Source organism: Meles meles, chromosome 8 (genome assembly GCF_922984935.1).
Source record: "Meles meles chromosome 8, mMelMel3.1 paternal haplotype, whole genome shotgun sequence".
Classification (NCBI taxonomy): Eukaryota; Metazoa; Chordata; class Mammalia; order Carnivora; family Mustelidae; genus Meles; species Meles meles.
This window is the reverse complement of record NC_060073.1, coordinates 104,836,582-104,856,909: the sequence shown is the minus strand read 5'-3', so window position 1 is coordinate 104,856,909 and position 20,328 is coordinate 104,836,582. Positions and strand designations below refer to the sequence as shown.

Sequence of the window (20,328 nt, the reverse complement as noted above, 5' to 3'; positions counted from 1 at the left end):
GTTTGTGATAACTTGGTAGGTATATAGAATGAAAGTGAGGTTGGGCCAGGGGAGAAGAGAATCTTTTCATTTTGTAACTTTGGTTGATATGTTTGGTAACTTTGCTATATAGTAAAACCTGTTTTTAGTATGTAGTAGGTTTGTCGTTAGTCTACATACATTAAACCTGATAAATCATGGCAGATTGGTCCCTTACTCTTCACTGCCAACAAAGTTCATGTTCTGTTCAAACATAACAATTTAGTAACTTTTTTTTTTTAAGATTTTATTTATTTTTTTTGACAGAGAGACAGCGAGAGAGGAAACACAAGCAGGGGGAGTGGGAGAGGGAGAAGCAGGCCTCCCGCAGAGCAGGGAGCCGGATGTGGGGCTCTATCCCAGGGTCCCGGGATCATGACCTGTGGCGAAGGCACCCAGGTGCCACCTTAGTAATGTTTTTACTATGGAAAAAAAATGAACCCATTTCCCTAATGATTAATGTAGATCATTAAAAGAATAACAAATGAAGTATTAACTTGAAAACAGTTTAAACTTCAATCATATTTTTTAATGAAGCTAATTCTGATCTACATTAGGTTTGTTGGAAGTAGGGGGATTATAACAAGCAAGTCATTGTGAAATGTTTTCATGATTAGCACATTTTGTGCTGGAAGGAAATAGGTGGGAGTAGTCAACCAGGAGCACTGGAAGCCAGCCTCAGCTCTGTCCGCACAGTGTTCCTTCCTGCAACAGCTTCCAAAGGGAGGAAGGGAAAGGGGTGCTAACGATGGCATTGGTGCTATACGCCCACTGGGGATTTCAAGCCCTGGGAAGATTTGGTGCCACAGCCATAGATGCCCCTGTGATTCCTTTAGAAGAAATCCACGATGACTCTGGGTCTCCTCTCTGCAGCTTTTAGGATGGACAGTGACTCTTGCTTTGCAGACTCTACTGCCTGGGCACCTTCTCAGACCCACCTCTGAATACTGCCTTTGCTCTGGCTCTGGGATCAGGCATGAGGAAGTCTTAAAATGAGGCCAGCATATTAATACTTTAGCGAATGGGATGGGATCCTAATTCCCGCCTCTTCCTACTTTGAATAGCAGTATCTGTTGTAGCACTCTTTGTGAAAAATGACATATGAACCGTAACATATACAGAACAAAATGTAAAAGTCCCCTATTACTCTCCTGCCCCCACGTGACTACCTCTCCAGGGGTACATACTATGTGCAGTTTGGGTTCCATCTCTCTAGTCCTTAGTCCCTTTCCCTAAGCTAGGCTCTGAGAGGGTTGGATGGACAGCATTGCCCATGAAAGATAGATCAACTTGAGCAAGGTACTGACTTTTTAGCATTTACTCACTAAGACTGATAACTGAGTTCTAATCGTCCCTTTTAGAGCAGTTTACAGTTCACATCTGCTGATACATCAGGAATCTCAAAATAGTGTATTTGAGGAGAATGGAATCGAGATTCAGAGAGATTAAGTAACCTAAGTCACCCAGTTAATACTTTTGTTTTTCGTCTGGATCTTGAACTGGTGTTCAGACTCTGTTAGGTGATTTCTTTTTTTTTTTTTTTTTTTTTTTATTTGACAGAGAGAAATCACAACTAGGCAGAGAGGCAGGCAGAGAGAGAGGAGGAAGCAGGCTCCCTGCAGAGCAGAGAGCCCGATGCGGGGCTCGATCCCAGGACTCTGGGATCACGACCTGAGCCGAAGGCAGCGGCTTAACCCACTGAGCCACCCAGGCGCCCCTGTTAGGTGATTTCTTATAAGCCAGTGCTTCTCAGACTTTAATATGAATTCAGACCATTGCGGGGAGGGGGGGGTCAGATTTATTTATTTTTTAGAGGGCGGGGAGGGGCAGAGGCAGAAGGAGAGAGAGAGAGAGACTCAAGCAGATTGCATTGAGTGGGAGCCTAATGCAGGGCTTGGTCTCATGACCCTTAGATCATGACCTGAGCCGAAACAAAGAGTTGGATGCTTGACCGACTGTGCCACCCAGGTGTCCCCAGACCATCTGGGCATCTTGTTAAAAATATAGAGACTGAGTAAACCTGGGCTGGGGCCCATGATTTCTGTATTCCTGACCAGCTCCTGGGTGATGTCCCTGCAGCTGGCCCCAGGGACCACGCTTGAAGTAGCAAGCCTCCATTCCACAGTTGCTTTTATTTTAGGTGAGCCTAACAGAGTTTTTTTTTCTTTCTTGAGAAATAGCAGTAGCGTATCTCGTTTATGTTGAAGACTTTAATTATTATGTTCTTAAATTTCAAAAGTAATTTGTTCTCAGAATATATATATATATTTTAAAGATTTTATTTATTTATTTGACAGATCACATGTAGGCAGAGAGGCAGGCAGAGAGAGGGGGAAGCAGTCTTCTCGCTGAGGAGAGAGCCCGATGCGGGACTCGATCCCAGGACCCTGAGATCACGACCTGAGTTGAAGGCAGAGGCTTAACCCACTGAGCCACCCAGGCGCCCCCAGAATATACATTTTTTTAAGGAAAAGTGGGCTTTTAAATAAAAATGGTTCTAGAATGTTTTTCTTTTACTTTCTTTTTTTTTCCTTTTTAAGATTTTATATATTTATTTGACAGAGATCACAAGTAGGCAGAGAGGCAGGCAGAGAGAGAATGGAGCAAGCAGGCTCCCCGCGGAGCAGAGAGCCCAGTGTGGGGCTGGATCCCAGGACCCTGGGATCATGACCTGAGTTGAAAGCAGAGGCTTTAACCCACTGAGCCACCCAGGCGCCCTGTTTTGCTTTTTCAAAATTTGCTATATTGTGTAGATTTACCATGTTAATACCACATATAGGTCTCCCTGAATTCCTTTTTTTTTAAGGATTGTATAAGATTTTATAATTATATGTTTATCTAATAAATTCGTATTGATAATCTTTTAGGTTATTTCTGATTTTTAATATTAGGAACAGTGCTGTGGTGACTATCCATTATGCAGTTTCTAAATATTTCTTTAGAATAAACTCCTAGAAATGAAATGTGCTGGATCAGAAGACTCATACATTCAAGTTTTAAAATATATATGTATTAGCACGTTACCCTCTAAAAAATTTGCTTCCACTCATGATCCTTGTCTAGTTTGTTCATTTAAATACGATTCCTTGGTACCTTAGATGAAAATCTGGGGTAGGGAGAGGCTGGTTGGGTTATGGACACTGGGGAAGGTATGTGGTATGAAGTGTGTAAACCTGGTGATTCACAGACCTGTACCCCTGGGCCTAATAATACATTATATGTTAATAAAAAATAAAAAATTTAAAAAAATTACATTGGCATCTGTCCATACACTTTTATTCAACACAAGCTGTATGCCAGGTGCTGGGGAGTTAAAGATGACCCAGTGTACTCAAATTCTGGTGATCTAACTGAAGGTATACAAAGGGCTTTGGGAAGTGTCTGTGGGAATCATTAGGCGAACCTTTACTTCATTCCTGATGAGACAAGACAGGATTGGGAAGAAGGAAGGGTCTTGAGAGCACATCAGTGCCTCTGTACTATCCTAAGCCACAGTTGTATCTTAATGAGGGTCTGACATCCAAAAGTGATGCTAAAATCATTTAATCTCTAGTTCATGCTGAGTATTCCGTTTGAAGTTGCACTGATAAGTCTGGGTGGAGAATTATATTTTCCTTTAAAAAGTAGAATCTGTGTGTAAAAACTGCATGGTTAAACTATCAGTACATGTAGGTTATTTAATATCCTACATTGTTGGATTTTTTTCCTGCAGCTAATGAGATAAATGAAAGTAATGAGATTGGTAATTAGTTATAAGTGGCATAGTGTCTTTAATAAATAGTGTTGGGTAGTATTTGAGAAGTGTTAGGTAGTAATTATAGTTCAAGTCCCTGAATGGAGTTTTGAGAAATCAATAATGGAGAATAGTAATTAGAAGTAAAAGGCTTTTTTCTTTGGGCCATTATCTAGTGATGATAGGTTTCTTAAAAAAAAAAGTACAGGTTTCTGATTTCTCTTTAAAAAACATTTCAAAGCTTCACTGTATATAGTTGTAATACTGTTAACCGTTTTCTGGTTTCTGTGTTGGTGAGTTTCTAAACCTGAAGCTTTAAGAAGATGTTAAAAAATTAAAGTTTAAAGAGGTTTTAGAAATTAATTGATCTCTTTCATTTATAGAGGCAGAAATTGAGACCCAGAGAGGTCAATAAACTTGGTTAAGGTCAGCATAGCCAAATAATAGTGGTCATCAGGCTAGAACCCAGGTCTCCGGACCTGGTGTCCTTCCTGCCATACCTCCTGCTCCCTTAAGCAATATGGAGCCTTTTAATAAAACTGTAACCAGATTTTATGTTTTTTATGTTCAACTCAACCAACTGAATACTCATTTTGAAGCATAAAGCTTATTTTAATCACGTTTTAACATATGCAATGTTTGAAATGAAAAACCGTTCCGTGGATAAGTTGAGGTCTACAGACCGAAGAATACATAGTCATTCATAGTCTTATATGGTTATAGTTTTATGTTTAATTGGAAATTCAGGTTCCTTAGTAGTAGAGAAGAGTCTGTGTTCAGAATAGAATTAGGCTTAGGCACTGTTCTTGGTACCTTTTCTCTTTTTATAAATTTAGCTGTTTCCAAGCATAATTTTATTCATTTTTATTGTGATCATAGCACTTTCCAAATTTTTTCAATTGACCATTGAGGCTTGGCAGAAGCAAAGGGAGGAGTGAGGCCAACGAGAAAGCTGTTATGAATGAACTGTGTGGCAGCTCTACAAGGATGCTGTTGCTTTCCCAGAGCACGTTTCTTTTTGGCATTGTTTTGAGTGATGCTATAAATGTACAGGCAGAAGTAAACAAAAGGAAGCCATTTTTGCCATTGCAAGACTTGGAAGGCCAAATAAAGTTGGCCAAATGGAGGACACACTGAACAGGAAAATATTTTAGCTTTTTAGAAATTTTTTGGTGAATGTTTTTGAAGCTCAGTGTCCATTTATGCTTTACCTAGCTATGACTGGCAAAGTAATAAAGGCAGGTTTTAACTTTTGATGTTTGTTAACTGTTAAATTAGTTACAGAGCCTTTTTTGAACTTTTTCCTAAAGGTTATACGTGTTGAGGTCATTTCTTTTCCATTCTAGGAGATTTTAGTATCAAAAGAGTAGGTCTGCTTACATATTTTCTTTATGGTCTGTGTTAGTGTTAAAAACTCAAGAGTTGTTAGTGGAATATTGATTTCCCTGCTCATGTGATGATTCTTCTCGAAAAGATCTTAAGAGCAGACATTTAATCTGCAAATGATCTTCATAAGGTCACATTTGAGGGAGGGATGAATAATATTTGTGAAAGGTAAACGGTACTAGCTTGAAAATGCAAGCGAATCAAGTGTTTTTGGAGACATTTTTTAACTTGTGATATTTAAAATGTTATGAGGAATGTTATTTTTTTTGGAGAATTATCGTTAACATTTATTGATCGCATGTTATAGGTTGGGTATTGTATGTAAGATAAAGCAATTTTAGTTTTGTTGTTGAAAGAAAGTATGCTTTTTTTTCAGAGGTATTAGGCAAATAACTGCATTTTAACCTAAACTCTCTGAGGTTAATGCATTTATCTTTAAATAGGGAGAGCAGGGGGGGCCTGGGTGGCTCAGTCAGGTAAGTGTCTGAGTCGGCTCAGGTCGTGATCCCAGGGTTGTGGCATGGAGTCCCGCACTGGGCTCCTTGCTCAACGGGGAGCCTGCATCTCCCTCTCCTGCTCCCCCTGCTTGTGCTCTCTCTCGCTCTCTCTCTGTCAGATAAATAAAATCTTTAAAAATAAGTAAATAGAACAGGTGGGTTGGTGTGTGTAGCCCCGGATATAAATATAAATTCATATTGGGATCTCTGCTGGATTTGGACCTTGGAAGGTGGGGTGGGAGGATACTGTAGCTTTTGCAGATCGTGGGTCACCCTGTTCTTGGGTGGCCTGCTGCCTTTTCTCTATCCTTTGGTCATCAGTTAGAGACTATGCAGGACTGGAAAGGTAGCAGTGGCATAAACCAGGATGGTAGGAATTATGGTATCAGTTTCTGGGAGTCATCAAAAGGTGATGTTCAGTCTGTCACTCTACCTAAAGTCCATAATTCCTGCCTACCCTGAAGATAAGCCTGGCCAAGGTGAATGGAAATGAGGAGCAGAACACGTATTGAATACCCAGTTTATTGGAAACTGTGTAGGCCTTTTATAAGTGTTTATCGTGAGGTAAGTATTTTCTCTGTTTTTGCTGGTAGAAGAGCTGAGGTTCAGAGGTTAAGAAAATTAGTGAAGGTAAATGACTGAAACAGGACATTTCAATATAGCTGGTTGATGCAATCTTAGCAAAATATGAAAACATTTGGTCCTTTCAAATTTTAATCAAAAACTTAAAAGCTTATATTACAGGCTTCATCCTAATGCCTCCTTATTAATTACCTATTTCACATCTCTTGCTCCTCTCTCTACTTTGCTGTCTCCTTCTTAGTCTTACTGATCTTTTTATTCCTCAGACAAATCCAGACCTGTTCCCACATTCAGACTGTTGGATTAGTTTCCTGCTCTGGGCTCCTCTTCTGCTGATACTGCATGGCTAACTACTTTGTGTAATTTCAGCTCTTAATCCAAAAACACATCAAAGAATCTTTCCCTATTCAGTGTTCTAAAGGAGTCGTTCAGGAGCGCCTTGGTGGCTCAGTCAATTAAGCATCCGCCTTTGGCTCGGGTCATGATCCCAGAGTCCTGGGATAGAGCCCCAAGTTAGGCTTCCTGCTCAGCAAGGAGCCTGCTTCTCCCTCTGCTGTTTCTCCTGCTTGTGTTCTATCAAATAAATAAAATCTTTAAAAAAAAATAAAGGAATTGTTCAGCATGTTCTTACTCTATTTAGATGCTCTGCATCGAGCCTGACACTTTTCTTTTTATTGAAGTATAACTGACATGTAACATGATGTTAGTTTCAGCTGTATAACATGATGAATGATTCTGTTTGTATACATTGCAGAATGATCACTACAAGTACAGTTAATATCTCTCACCATACAAAGTTACAAAGCTGTCCTCACAATTTTTTTCTTTCAATGAGAACTTTTTTTTTTTTAAAGATTTTATTTATTTATTTGACAGACAGAGATCATAAGTAGGCAGAGAGGCAGGCAGAGAGAGAGGAGGAAGCAGGCTCCCTGCTGAGCATCAGAGAGCCCGATGCGGGGCTTGATCCCAGGACCCTGAGATCATGACCTGAGCCGAAGGCAGAGGCTTAACCCACTGAGCCACCCAGGTGCCCCTCAATGAGAACTTTTAAGATTTACTCTATTAACAATGCTTAGTTATCTAATACATATTGTATTATTGACTATAGTCAGCAAGCATTATATTCCCTCGATCGAAGTTTATACTTTTTGACTCCCTTCACCCATTTTGCTGACCTCCGAACCCCCCCCTCCCTTCTGGCAACCACAAATTTGTTCTCTGTGAGTTTTGTTTGCATGTTTGTCTTATTTATTAGATTCTACATATAAGTGAAATCATATGGTATTTGTCTTTCTCTGTCTGGCTTATTTCACAGCAGAATACCCTCAGGGTCCATCTATATTACAGATGGTGAGATTTCATTCTTTTTTATGGCCGAGTAGTATTCTGTTATACACACATACCACATCTTCTTTATCCATTCATCAGACCATGGACACTTAGATCGTTTCCGTATGTTGGCTATTGTAAATAGTGCTTCAGTGAACACAGGGGTGCATGTCTTTTCAAATTAGTTTTTTTTTTCTTCAGGTAGATATTCACAAATGGAATTCCTGGATTGTATGGTAGTTCTGTTTTAAATTTTTTTTCAGGAACCTCCACACTGGTTCCTGTACGGTTGCATCAGTTTACATTCCCACTAAGAATGCATGAGGGTTCCCTCTTCTCTGCATCCTTGCCAACACTTCCTTCTTGTCTTTCTTATACTAGCCGTTCTGACAGGTATAAGGTGGTATCTCATTGTGGTTTTGATTTGCAGTTTCCTGATGTTGAGTGATGTTCAGCATCTTTTCATGGTCTGTTGGCCATCTGTATGTCTTTGGAAATATGTCTATGGAGATTCTTTGCTCACATGAAAATCAGGTTGTTTGTCTTTTTGTTATTGAGTTGTGTGAGTTCTTTAATGTTTGGATGTTAAACCCTTATCAAATGCATGATTTGCCGGTATCTTCTCCCATTTGGCAGGTGGCCTTTTCATTTTGTTATGATTGCCTTTACTGGGCAGAAACTTCAGTTTGATGTTGTTTCCTTTAATTTTGCTCTTTTGCCCTTGCTTTTGAAGTGAGATCCAAAAAATCATCACTATGACCATTGTCAAGGAGTTTACCACCTGTGTTTTCTTCTGGGAGTTTAATGGTTTCAGGTCTTAGAACCCCCTATATATATATTTTTTTAATTTCTTTTTTGTAGCTTATTGCCTGATGGCTCCCAGATTCAGGCATGTTGTCTTTTTACTTCTGTGTATCCTAGTGCTTGACATACATCTGTTGAATGGGTACGTTGAGAAAAATCAAAACCATCAGGAACATTGCTGCCTTCACGTTAACTGCCTTCATATGTCTGAATTTGTCTCTCAATCTTCCCTCACTCCCTTCTGATTCAGAGGATGGAGGTGTCCTTTCTTTCTAATGATGTGTAATGTTCCTAGCCATATAGAGCTATATATATATATATATATATATATACATATATATATATATGTCTCATTTCCTGTTGTCTTCCCAGAAACCTTAGCTTTTCGCTTATCTTTTTCTCTTCTGGTTCTTTCTCCTTGTCATTTCCAATTTTCTGTGAAGATAAAAACCTTCAATTACGTACCTCTTATAGCCTTTGCTGGATCTTGAGATCTTAAGTCTTATAGTCAGTCTCTCTACTTTCTTCCATGAACTAACCTAAGGAAGCTTTCCTTTTAATTATTTTTATTATAAACATATATTCTGTAAAAATATATCCTGAATTATAAACTACTGGCTTACAAATGAGGTTTTGGAATGTAACTGTAAATTGAAGACTATATTTGTTTTATTAATATGAGTTCTTATTAACTCTTGCACTGAGAATATAGTTGTCTTTTGAGGTAGTCTTTCTTTCTTGGCTGTGTTTTTCCCTTTTGGCTTGAAGTCTTTAATAGGATGAGCAGCTTCCTAAAACACTCCTAAAATATTCATACATCAGATATTTTTGTTGATTCAGCTTATGTTTAGTAGGATTATATGGGCCTCGTTTTTCAAGAGTTCAGGAAATGCTGTACAGAGAATAAAATTCCTAGCTTTAAAAATTTAGTACCATCTGACTCATCTTAAGAAGAGTCATTGATGATTAGTTATTAAATGGAAGGTTTGAGGTTATCCTAGCTGAACCTAATATTTCCACTTCTGGGGGAATCTATTTGAACGAAATAATCTGATGTATAAAAGAATAACATGCTCAGTGATGTTCATCACAGTGGTCCTTGTAATAGTAAAGACTTAAAAACAACGTAAATGTTAAAACAGTGTGGGGTGAGGGGGATGGTTAAAATACACTGTGGTATATGTATAGTGTGGAATCATTTAGACATCTCAGTCTTATAATGAGCTTTTGTTGACACAAGGAAATAGATGTTTTTAAATGAAATAAAAAGCAAGATGGCAGATTTTGCTTCTGCCAATGTTAGACAACGTCAGATTGTTTTAAACCAAACCAAATATATTGCTGACAACTAGAAAAGCTAGAAAGCATTGAAGAGCTATAAAAGCAGTAAGGAATTATGAGGCCAAGTTCCAGAAGATAAGGAAGACTCTGAGAAGTTAGCCTGATGTTAGAGGCTGCCTGTCCATGAGATCATGGTTGACTTGGGAAGCGACAGTTGAGAGGCTGAGTAGAGTGTTCCAAAGGCTGATGTCAGGGAAGACAAAAAATTGGAATCAGAGCCTCCCAGGGTAGAGGGCCCTGGGAAACTCTGGTGTTGGGTTGGGTTCCTCAGGACCTTAATTGTAGGAGTAAGGATAAAACAAGTAGACTAGTCTTTACTAAGGAGTGAAGCCCAGTTGTTCAGTCTTTTCAGTCCTGGGTTAGATTAAGATGATCTGGGAACCCTAATATCCCTAGCCTATCTGCTTGCCAGAAGCAAAAATGAACCCTTTCCCCATCATCCATAGCCTCAGATTGTGTCTATAATTTTTTATTTATAATGTCCAACGTTCAGTAAAACATAACCAGGCATATGAAAAGACGAAATGCAACTAGAAACCAAGAAGAAAAACTAACAGTAGAAACATACCCATAGGATAGGCAGAGATATTTGAATTATCAATCATGGGCTTAAAAAAATGTATGATTAATGTGTTAGAGGAACTAAAGACAAAATTGATAATTTTGACATTTGAAATAAATTCTGAAACTGAAAAACGCAGCTGATTATTATGAATTCTGTGAATGGGTTTAACAGCATAGATACAGCTGAAGAGAAAATTAGTGAAGTGAAAGCTAAATTAGGGGAAAAAAATCCAGACTAAACCACTAGAAGCAGAGGATGGAGAAGACAGAAAAGAGTGTAAAAGATATATGGAACATGATGAACGGTCTTATGGATTAAGTCACTGAAGTTCCAGAAGGAGAGAAGAAAGTAAATGGCACTGAAGCAGTTACAGGCATCCCTCAGTTTATTGTGCTCTGCACATACTGCATTTTTTACAAATTGAAGGAAGCCTCTTGACAAATTCAAGTCTCTCTATTCCATTTTTCCAACAGCATTTGCTCACTTTGCTCATTTTTTGCTATATGAAAAATTGTCCCAGTATTTCAGACTTTCTCATTTATGTTTGTTTATGTGATCAGTAATCTTTGATATTACTATTTTAATAGTTTTAGGGCACCACAAACTGCACCCATGAGAAATGTTGAAAAAAAAATTTTTTTTTAAGGGTGCTCTACACCTAATGTGGGCCTTCATCTCAAGACCCCAAGATCAAGAGTTGTATGCTTTAAAAAAAAAAAAAAAGAAAAAAGAGTTGTATGCTGTACTCACCCAGCCAGCCAGAAGCCCCTGAAATTGCAAGCTTAATAAATGTTCTGTGTTCTGACTATTCTACTGACCTGGCCAGCTATTCCCCCTCTTTCTCCTTCTCGTGTGGCCTCTCTATTTCCTGAGACACAATGATACTGAAATTAGGACAATTAATAAACCTACATTGGTCTCTGAGTGTTCAAGTGAAAAAATCGCACATCTCTCACTTTAAATCAACCAGCAGCCAGCACCTTGATGAGTCAGTAGGCATCCACATTGAGGCAGGACCCTCAATTGCAAAAAAGTTACAACTCACTGAAAGCTTTGAGGATGCTTAGCATTTTGTAGCAATAAAGTATTTATTAAGGTATGTACATTTTTTTAGGACCTAGTATTGTATGCTTAATAGACTGCAGTATAGTATAAACATAACTTTTAATATGCACTGGGAAACCAAAATACTCATTTGATTCACTTTATTAAGTGCTTTCTTGTGGTTGTCTGGAATCAAGCCTGTGCTGTCTCTGAACTATGCCTGTATAATCTGAATATATACATTTGGATATATATATGTTATATATTCTTTGATTCTCTACAGGTTTTTTTTTTTTAAAGGTTTTATTTATTATTTATTTAACAGACAGAGATCACAAGTAGGCAGAGAGAGAGAGAGGAGGAGGAAGCAGGCTCCCCACTGAGCAGAGAGCCTGATGAGGGGCTCAATCCTAGACCCTGGAATCACGACCTGAGCCGAAGGCAGAGGCTCTAACCCACTGAGCCACCCAGGCACCCCTCTGCAGGGGTTTTTATTCTTTATAGGGCATCTTGATAAACAGAAGTTCTTATGAAGTAGTAGACTTTCAATTAATGTTTTCGTATATGTGGTTAATGCTTATTATAGTCCTGTTTAAGAAAGTTTTCTCTGTAGTTTAGATAATTTTCTTATATTATCTTCTAAAGCTTTATAGATCTGCCTTTCACATTTAGGTCTGTAACCCAAGGTCTACTTTTTTGGGGTTTGTTTTTTTGTGTGTGTATATGTATGGTTTTGGTTTTTGGTATAGTGTAAGATGAGGGTTTAGTTTGATTTTGTTTTTTGTTCTGTATAGATACCAGATTGTTCCACTACTATTTTTGGAAAAGACCACTCCTTTGTGATAAGTGAAGGGCCTGTGTATGTGTGGGTCTGTTTCTAGACTTTTCCCTTCCACTTTCCCAGATACAGAAAAATCCATGTAAGTGGAAAATACAAAATGAGATAGTAGGAATGAATATAAATTTATTAGTCACTATTAACAAATATAAAATGTACTAAACTCACTAGTTTAAAAACAAAGATTGTTACATTGGGTTTTAAAAATACTGCTACGTATTCCTTAAAAGAAACCCACATAAAACACAAGAACTCAGAAATTGAATGTAAAAGATGGGAAAAAGAATTATTAAGCTAAATGTTCTGGAGGTTATTTTTTTTTTTTTCTTTTCTTTCTTTTTAAGCATTCTCCATACCCAGCATGGGGACTGGAGGTCATTTATATGGCAAGAAATGGTATCTCAGTGGAGCTCCATGGGGTTAAAGGCTCCTCTGCTCCTAGACCCTAGTGGCTGTTAAAATTCTAGTCTCTCCATTACTTCCCAGGGCAGCCATGTTCTTTATTTCTGTCCTTAGGAATTGTCCTTATTGTGTTGTGGGGTGAGCCATGCATTTAAAATGAACTTGTCCTAGTTCATCTAGCACTTTTTGGGTATTAGTGTGATGTCTTCCTCCTGCTGCAATGTTTAGTCGGCTATGTAATTTCTTTTCTTTTCTTTCTTTCTTTCTTTTTTTTTTAAAAGATTTTATTTATTTATTTATTTGACAGAGAGGTCACAAGTAGAGAGGCAGGAGGGATGGGGTGGGGGGTGGGGGCAAGCATGCTCCCTGCTGAGCAGAGAGCCTGATGCAGGGCTCCATCCCAGGACCCTGGGATCATGACCTGAGCTGAAGGCAGAGGCTTAACCCACTGAGCCACCCAGGCGCCCCTATTTTCTTTTCTATTTTTTTTTTAAAGATTTATTTTTAAGTCGTCTCTACACTCAACGTGGGGCTTAAACTCACAATCTCTAGATCAAGAGTCGCACATGCTACCGACTGAGCCAGCCAGGCCCCCGTTGTCTGCTATGTAATTTCTGGACCATTAGTCTCTCATATGGTTTTAAGAACCCGCCCTTCTAGGGGAGCCACTAAAAATGCAAAATAATTGCAGGGGTGTTATGGATCATTTCTTATGGTCTTGTGCATTTTTTAGTATTTCTGCAACAGAGCACATATTTTATAACTTTTTTTTTTTTTAAACTTGAAAAAGGAAGTTGTCCTTAAGATCCTCCAAGTAATAGCCCTTCTTTTCCATTTGTTGCAGGTGGTGCGATTGTGTCAGAACCCAAAGCTGGCGCTAAAGAATAGCCCACCTTATATCTTAGACCTGCTGCCAGACACCTACCAGCACCTCCGCACTGTCTTGTCAAGATATGAGGGGAAGATGGAGACACTTGGAGAAAATGAGTATTTTAGGGTGTTCATGGAGAATTTGATGAAGAAAACTAAACAGACCATAAGCCTCTTCAAGGAGGGGAAAGAAAGGATGTATGAGGAGAATTCTCAGCCTAGGTAATGGCACATACCACACAAATACTTCTTCAGGTCTGTGACTGCCTAAATGGGTAACACTTAGAAGTAGTTGACTTGGTTTTAAATTTTAGGTCAGTGAGAATGCAAAGTTGACATTTGATTTAAAGGTGGGTTTTATATAAAACATTACCTTGGAGGACACTGAATCCCCCTGCCTCTGAAAAGTCAGTGACTTTTAGTCATGAAGATGAGTTGGAGGTACTAGGACCATTGGAGACCCCACAGATCATGGAAGTGTGGGGATAGGTGAGAGTTTGAAAGAAGGTTGGGATTCAGCTGAGATTGGGAGTCAACAATAAGAGGGCAGATTTTGCCAGAGCTGTAACTCATTAGGAAGTCATGTATGTAGGGTAACAAGTAAAAAAATAAAGTCAATAGTTAAGTAACTTTTTTTTTTTTTTTTTTAAATCAAAGTGAAATGACATTTCTTTTGTAGGTAACTTTTCCAATAGAATAGATATTGACAAAAAATATAGTTGAGTAAATATTTGACAGACTCCTTCATATTCTTTTATATTTATTACTGTATTGGGTATCCCATCCCATGTGTTATTAGTTTGGTTGTTATAAATTACATACTGGGAGAGAAACAGGTTGATTGTAGGTATGGTTGTATTTGGTTTGGTCCAGTGGGAAATACTAACTCATCTAGGACAAGTAATAAAATGTAAATTCCACTAGATATTTGTAGGTAATAAATTAACACTCAGGAGTGCCACCAGTTAGGAAGAACAGTAATTTCTGAGGCCGTTAAGTAAGCATGCATTACTCAAGCACTAACTTACTAAATGGTATCCTTGTAGCTTACCTACCACTCCTTTGACTCTGGTGTAGATTCTGGGAACCCTCATCCCTTAGTTAAAATTTTACGCCCATCATTATTTATATTGTTTACTGCAACAGATTACTCAGGTTTGGTCCAGAGTATCAGTCTTTTCTCATTAAAAAGATTTCTGGTGACTGAATTCGATCTGTAGGAACCTTTATAGCTTCTAATTTATATGAAAATGCACTTTATTCCTTTTAAATATTTAAATTTTATGACTTGTTAAGATAAAACTTGACTATGTGGACCCTAGCTAACTGGTGATTTTGTATGGCTGAGTTTTTAAAAAATAATTTTGCTGTATTTATTTAATTTGAAATTTAATTTATCAACTAGGTTCTAATTGTAGGAGGTGAAAAGGGGAGTTTTTAATTATGATGTACTGAGGCAGATGCTTTAATAGATGTACAAAAGGCTGCGTGAACACAGGTTTGCTTGGTGGCCTCAGGGGATGTGGCAAAGAGGAAGTGTGATGTGAGCTGGGTTGCAGAAGGCAAGTAGAAATTTTCTAATCAGAGAAGTGAAAAAAAGGCCTTTAACACGGGGGCATGAACATGCACAGGCTCCGTATGTTGGAGGAACGTGAGTGGTCTGGGTTGGCTAGAATTGGGGCAGACAAGTGAGCTGTGAGTACAGGTGGGAGTCAGGGCATAAGTGTTCTTTTGCCTCTGGACATTGTCCTGTGGGTAAGAGGCTGCCACAGAACTGTCACTGTTGTGTTCTTTTTTGAAGAGCACTTTTATAGGGAGATTAAAATAGTAGATTTCCCAGTTTTAGAGAATACTGAACATTAACTGATTTTTTTTTTCTTTTCCCTGCTGGATTGTTCATTCCTGAGAGGCAGTATGCTGTGTTGGTTAAGAGGATGGACCCTGAAGCTTGCATTTGAATCTTAATTTTGCCATTTAGCTATGTGATCCCTATTTATTCATCTGTAAAATGAGATAACAGTAGTACTTTATTTGTAGGGTTGTTGGGAGTTGTTTAATGAGTAAATGTTTAGCACTTAGAGTGGTGATCAGTACAATGAAAGTAATAAGTGGGTTAGCTCTAATTTTAATCCTCATCCTGATTTTCTTTTACTATAAACATCGGTTATTGTATCAAGCTGTGTGTTGGTGATACTGCCAGATCATAATTAAGTACATGGACCAATTTGCCCTTAATAAGTGGCCTCATACAATTGCTTTCAGGTTCTTCTGCTGTTTTTTTAAAATTTTCCTGTCAGTATGTTTGTCTGTATCAAGTGTTATTACCCATAATAGGAAGTTTTTAATACACTATGGGCTTTGAATCCATACAGCAAGGTTTGTACAAGTTATCTGTAAAATAATAAATTATAAATAAAATAATATTATAAATAAAATTATATTTATATATATTTATATAAATAAAATTATATTATATAAATAATATTATAAATAAAAAAATAAAATAAATTTCAATTGAGATTCAGATTTTTTTTTTTAAGATTTTATTTATTTGAGAGAGAGAGAGAGAGCATGAGAGGAGAGAAGGTCAGCGGGAGAAGCAGACTCCCTGCAGAGCTGGGAGCCCGATGCGGGAATTGATCCCAGGACCCTGGGATCGTGACCTGAGCCAAAGGCAGTGGCTTAACCAACTGAGCCACCCAGGTGCCCGTCAGATTTTTTTTTTTAACCAAGGAAAATGTATGGCTTTCTTGCATGACCTTTCTGATCTGTATTTTGGTTCCTTAAAGACTTTTTTCCTAATCAGTTTTTTAAATTGAGATATTAATATATCATAAAATTCACCCTTTTACAGAATGTAATTCGGTGATTTTTGGTATGTTAACAAAGTCTTGTAACTGTCTCCCACTATCTAATTTAAGAATGTTTCCATCATCTCAAGAAACCCCACACTCATTAGCAGTCACTGCCCATTCCCCACTCCTGCTCCGTGCCGTCCCCCCCCCAAGCCCCTGGCAGTCAAAAATATCTATTTTCTGTCTCTGAAGATTTGCCTGCTCTAGAGGTTTCATGTAAGTGGACTTGGAATGTGTGGCCTTTTTTGTCTCGCTTTCCTAACAACTCATTCATGTTATAGTGTGGGTCAGTACTACTTTCCTTTTTAATGGCTAGATAATACTCGATTTCATGGATATACCACATTTTTGATTATGGACCTTTGGGTTGTTTGCACTTGGCATAATGAATAATCCGCTGTGAACATCTGCATATGAGCTTTTGTGTGGCGATATGTTTTCCGTTCTCTTGGGTAAATACCTGGGAGAGGAATTGCTGAGTCATATGGTAATTCTATGTTTAACTTTGTGAGGAACCATTGGACTGTTTATCATGGCAGCATTTTACATTCCTCTAGTAATGGAGGAGGAGAGTTCCAGTTTCTCACCAGCACCTGTTATTTTTTTGTTTTTTGTTTTTTGTTTTTTTTTAATGGCCTTCCTACTGGGTATGGGGTAGCTATCATTGTGGTTTTGATTTGCATTTCCCTAATGAGTAATAATGTGAGCTTTTTTTTCATGTGTTTATTGGTCATTTGTGTATCTTCTTTGGAGGAATTTCTGTTCAAATCCTTTGCCTAGTTGGGGTTCTTTTTATTGTTGAGTTGTAGCGTTCTTTACCTATTCTGGATACTAGACCCTTATCAGATATATGATTTACAACATTTAATTCCCATTTTGTGGGTGGTCTTTTCACTTTCTTTTTAGTGTCATTTGAAGTACAAGCAATTTTAAGTTTGGTGAGGTCCACTGTTTTCTTTGGTTACTTGTGCTTTTGATATCATGGCTAAGAAACCATTGCTTAATCTGATGTCATGAAGATTATGCCCGTGATCATTTTGAGTTAATTTTTGTATATCGTCGAAGGTAAGGGTCCAACTTTATTCTTTTGCATATGGGTATCCTTTAGTGCCAGCACTGTTTATTGAAAAGAACATTCTTTCCCTGTTGAATTGGCTTGATTCCCTTGTCAAAAGTCAGTTGTATGAAGGTTTATTTCTGGGTTCTCTCTCTTCTTTCCATGGATTATGTCTGTCCTTGGGCCAGTAACCACACCGTCTTGATTACTGTAGCTTTGTAGTAAAGTTTTGGAATCAGGAAGCATGAATCCTCCAACTCTGTTCTTTTTTTTTCTAAGGTGGTTTTAACTATTTGAGGTCCCTTGAGATTCTTTATGAATTTTAGGATCAGCTCACCAATTTCTGCAAAACGGGTGGCTGTAATTTTCACAGAAATTGGATTGGACTGGTACATCTGTTTGGGAAGTATTGCTGTCTTAACAGTACTAAGTCTTGGGGTGCCTGGGTGGCTCAGTGGGTTAAGCCTCTGCCTTTGGCTTGGGTCATGATCTCAGGGTCCTGGGATCAAGCTCTGCATCGGGCTCTCTGCTCAGAGGGGAGCCTATTTCCCCTCTCTCTCTGCCTGCTTCTCGCTTGCTTGTAATCTCTCTCTCTGTCAAATAAATAAATAAAATCTTAAAAAAAAATACTGAGTCTTACTATCTATGAACATGGGATGTTTTCCCATTTGTTTAGGTCTTTTAAAACATCTCAGCAGCGTTTCTGTAGTTTCCAATGTACAAGTTTTTCACTTCCTTGGTTCAATTTATTTCTAAGTAGGCATGCTGGTTGGCAATTTATTTCTAAGTAGGCATGCTAAGTAGGCAGTTGGTTAAGAGGCCAACTCTTGGTTTCATCTCAGGTCCTACGATGGAGCCCTGTGTTGGGCTCTGCAGTCAATACGGAGTTTGCTTGAGGATTCTCTATCTCCCTCTCCCTAACATGGTATGTACATGAGCTTGCTCTCTCTCACCCAGTCAATAAAAATCTTTTAAAAAATAAAATTAAAAAACTTTTATTCCTGGGTGCCTGGGTGGCTCAGTTGGTTTAGCTTCTTGCCTGTGGCTCAGGTCATAATCCCAGAGTTCTGGGATCGATTTCTGCTTTGGGCTCCCTGCTCAGTGGGGAGCCTGCTTCTTGCTCTCCCTCTGCTATTCCCCCTGTTTGTGCTCTCACTCCTCTTTCTCTCATATAAATAAATGAAATCTTTGAAAAAGTTTTAATACTTCTCCTTTATGGATGCCTTTTATTTTTTATTTTCTTGCCTGTTGTGTGACTAGAACTTCATGTTGAATAGAATTCATGTTGAACAGAAGTGATGAGAGCAAACATCCTTGTCTTGTTCTTGATATGAGGAGGAAATCTTTTGGTGTTTTCACCATTGAGTATGATGTTAACTGTGGGATTTTCTTTCTTTCTTGTTTTTTTTTTTTTTTTAAGATTTTATTTATTTATTTGACAGACAGAGATCACAAGTAGGCAGATGGCAGGCAGAGAGAGGGGGAAGCAGACTCCCTTCCGAGCAGAGAGCCTGATGTGGGGCTTGATCCCAGGACCCTTAGATCATGACCTGACCCAAAAGCAGAGGCTTAACCCACTGAGCCACCCAGGCGGCCCGTAGCTGTGGGATTTTCATAGATGTCCTTTATCAGGTTGAGAAGGTTTCTTTGTGTCCCTTGTTCAGTGTTTTTTATCATGAAAGGGTATTACAGGCCTTTTATGCTTCATTCCTGGTTTTTCTTCTTGGGAGAGAGAAATGTGTGGACTTGTAAATTCTAGAAAAAGTGAATATGTTAAGTTGCACTTAGGGCAAGGATGCAAGGAAGCCTCAGGAGTAACAAACCGGGGTTGGAAATGTTGCCGGGAATCTCTCCGCATTCTCTTGATGCAGACTGATGTCTGAATTGCCAGAAAACTGACCTCTGCTACATCCAACATTTACATCTTGTGGGGTTTCCACTGTAGCAGAACGTCTGACTCTCAGTTTCAGTTTTGACTTTGGCTTGCTGTGTATGTATAGATCAGTTGATGATCCCTGAACCAGTCAACTCGAAAGAAAAGGTAAGTGCTGTGATTAGTCCAACGTGGGCCAGGAGTCACTTCTAGATGAACCTGCTGGCTTGGGGAACACACTTGTTTCCCTAAAGCTGTATGCACAAGGGAATTTGTTCCTAGGCTGGATGTTGAAGAGCTGATCCCTTAAGTCCGCTCTGCATATCTGTCCATATTTAATAGAGTTGCTTCCTATCCTTATTTTAGAGAGGATATTAGGTGAAGTAACTTCTCAAGATAAACTTGCCCTTATTTCTCTTAGACTTTATAAAAAACGACTTAAGCAAAAACTGTAAGCTGCTTTCTTGTCTTTGATCTGTGACCCTGGTTTTTGCACCTGTTTTCCTTCTTGCACAGGATGTTACAGTAGAAGCTGAATGGGATTATGCAGCGAAGTCCATCTTAAAAACATTACTATTTCATTGCCTACAATTTGAAAGTAAGATGAAACTTTGTTGTAATTCTGCTGTCTTTTTAGTTATAAGCTGAAATGATCAAGATTTGGCTTCATTGTCATTCAGCTGGGAATAATTCAGAACTAACTAAAAGCTCATGTTCTAACCATTCATTAAAGAAAAAATTAGTCTTGGGTACTTTCTTGATGGTAAGCCCTACTCGAGGAGCAGTGATCGCACACCGGGTAGTACCAACACAGTCCTTCTCTTATGAGGGTTGTAACCCTAGGGTTTTAGCTGCTAAGGTTTTTGGTGTTTCTCTAGTAGAACAGAGGTGTTTCATAGACAAGACAGAAGTATTTGTGCTGCTGTAGTCTTCCCCTAGCCCCCCAAAGAGAGGTTTTCAGTTAGTGTGTCATTATCTTAGTGTAGGCAGCTTAGATCTTTGTGTGGAGAAGATAGGGCTTGGGGCGCTTGGCTGTCACAGCTGGTTAAGTGTCTGACTTTTGGTTTCATCTTCAGTCATGATATTGAGCTCTGCTTTGGGCCCTGTGCTCAGCTGAAGTTTGCTTAAGTT

The 20,328-nt window shown here is 38.6% G+C and overlaps 1 protein-coding gene across 1 annotated transcript in view; it reads left to right on the top strand.

Annotated features, from left to right (window-relative positions):
* CBL (Cbl proto-oncogene) overlaps positions 1 to 20,328 on the top strand; it is a 79,335-nt gene that overhangs the window by 5,479 nt on the left and 53,528 nt on the right. Inside the window, exon 2 of the mRNA XM_046014905.1 lies at positions 13,387 to 13,634. Within this exon, the coding sequence (XP_045870861.1) occupies positions 13,387 to 13,634 (248 nt within the window). The remainder of the gene's footprint in view (positions 1 to 13,386; positions 13,635 to 20,328) is intronic.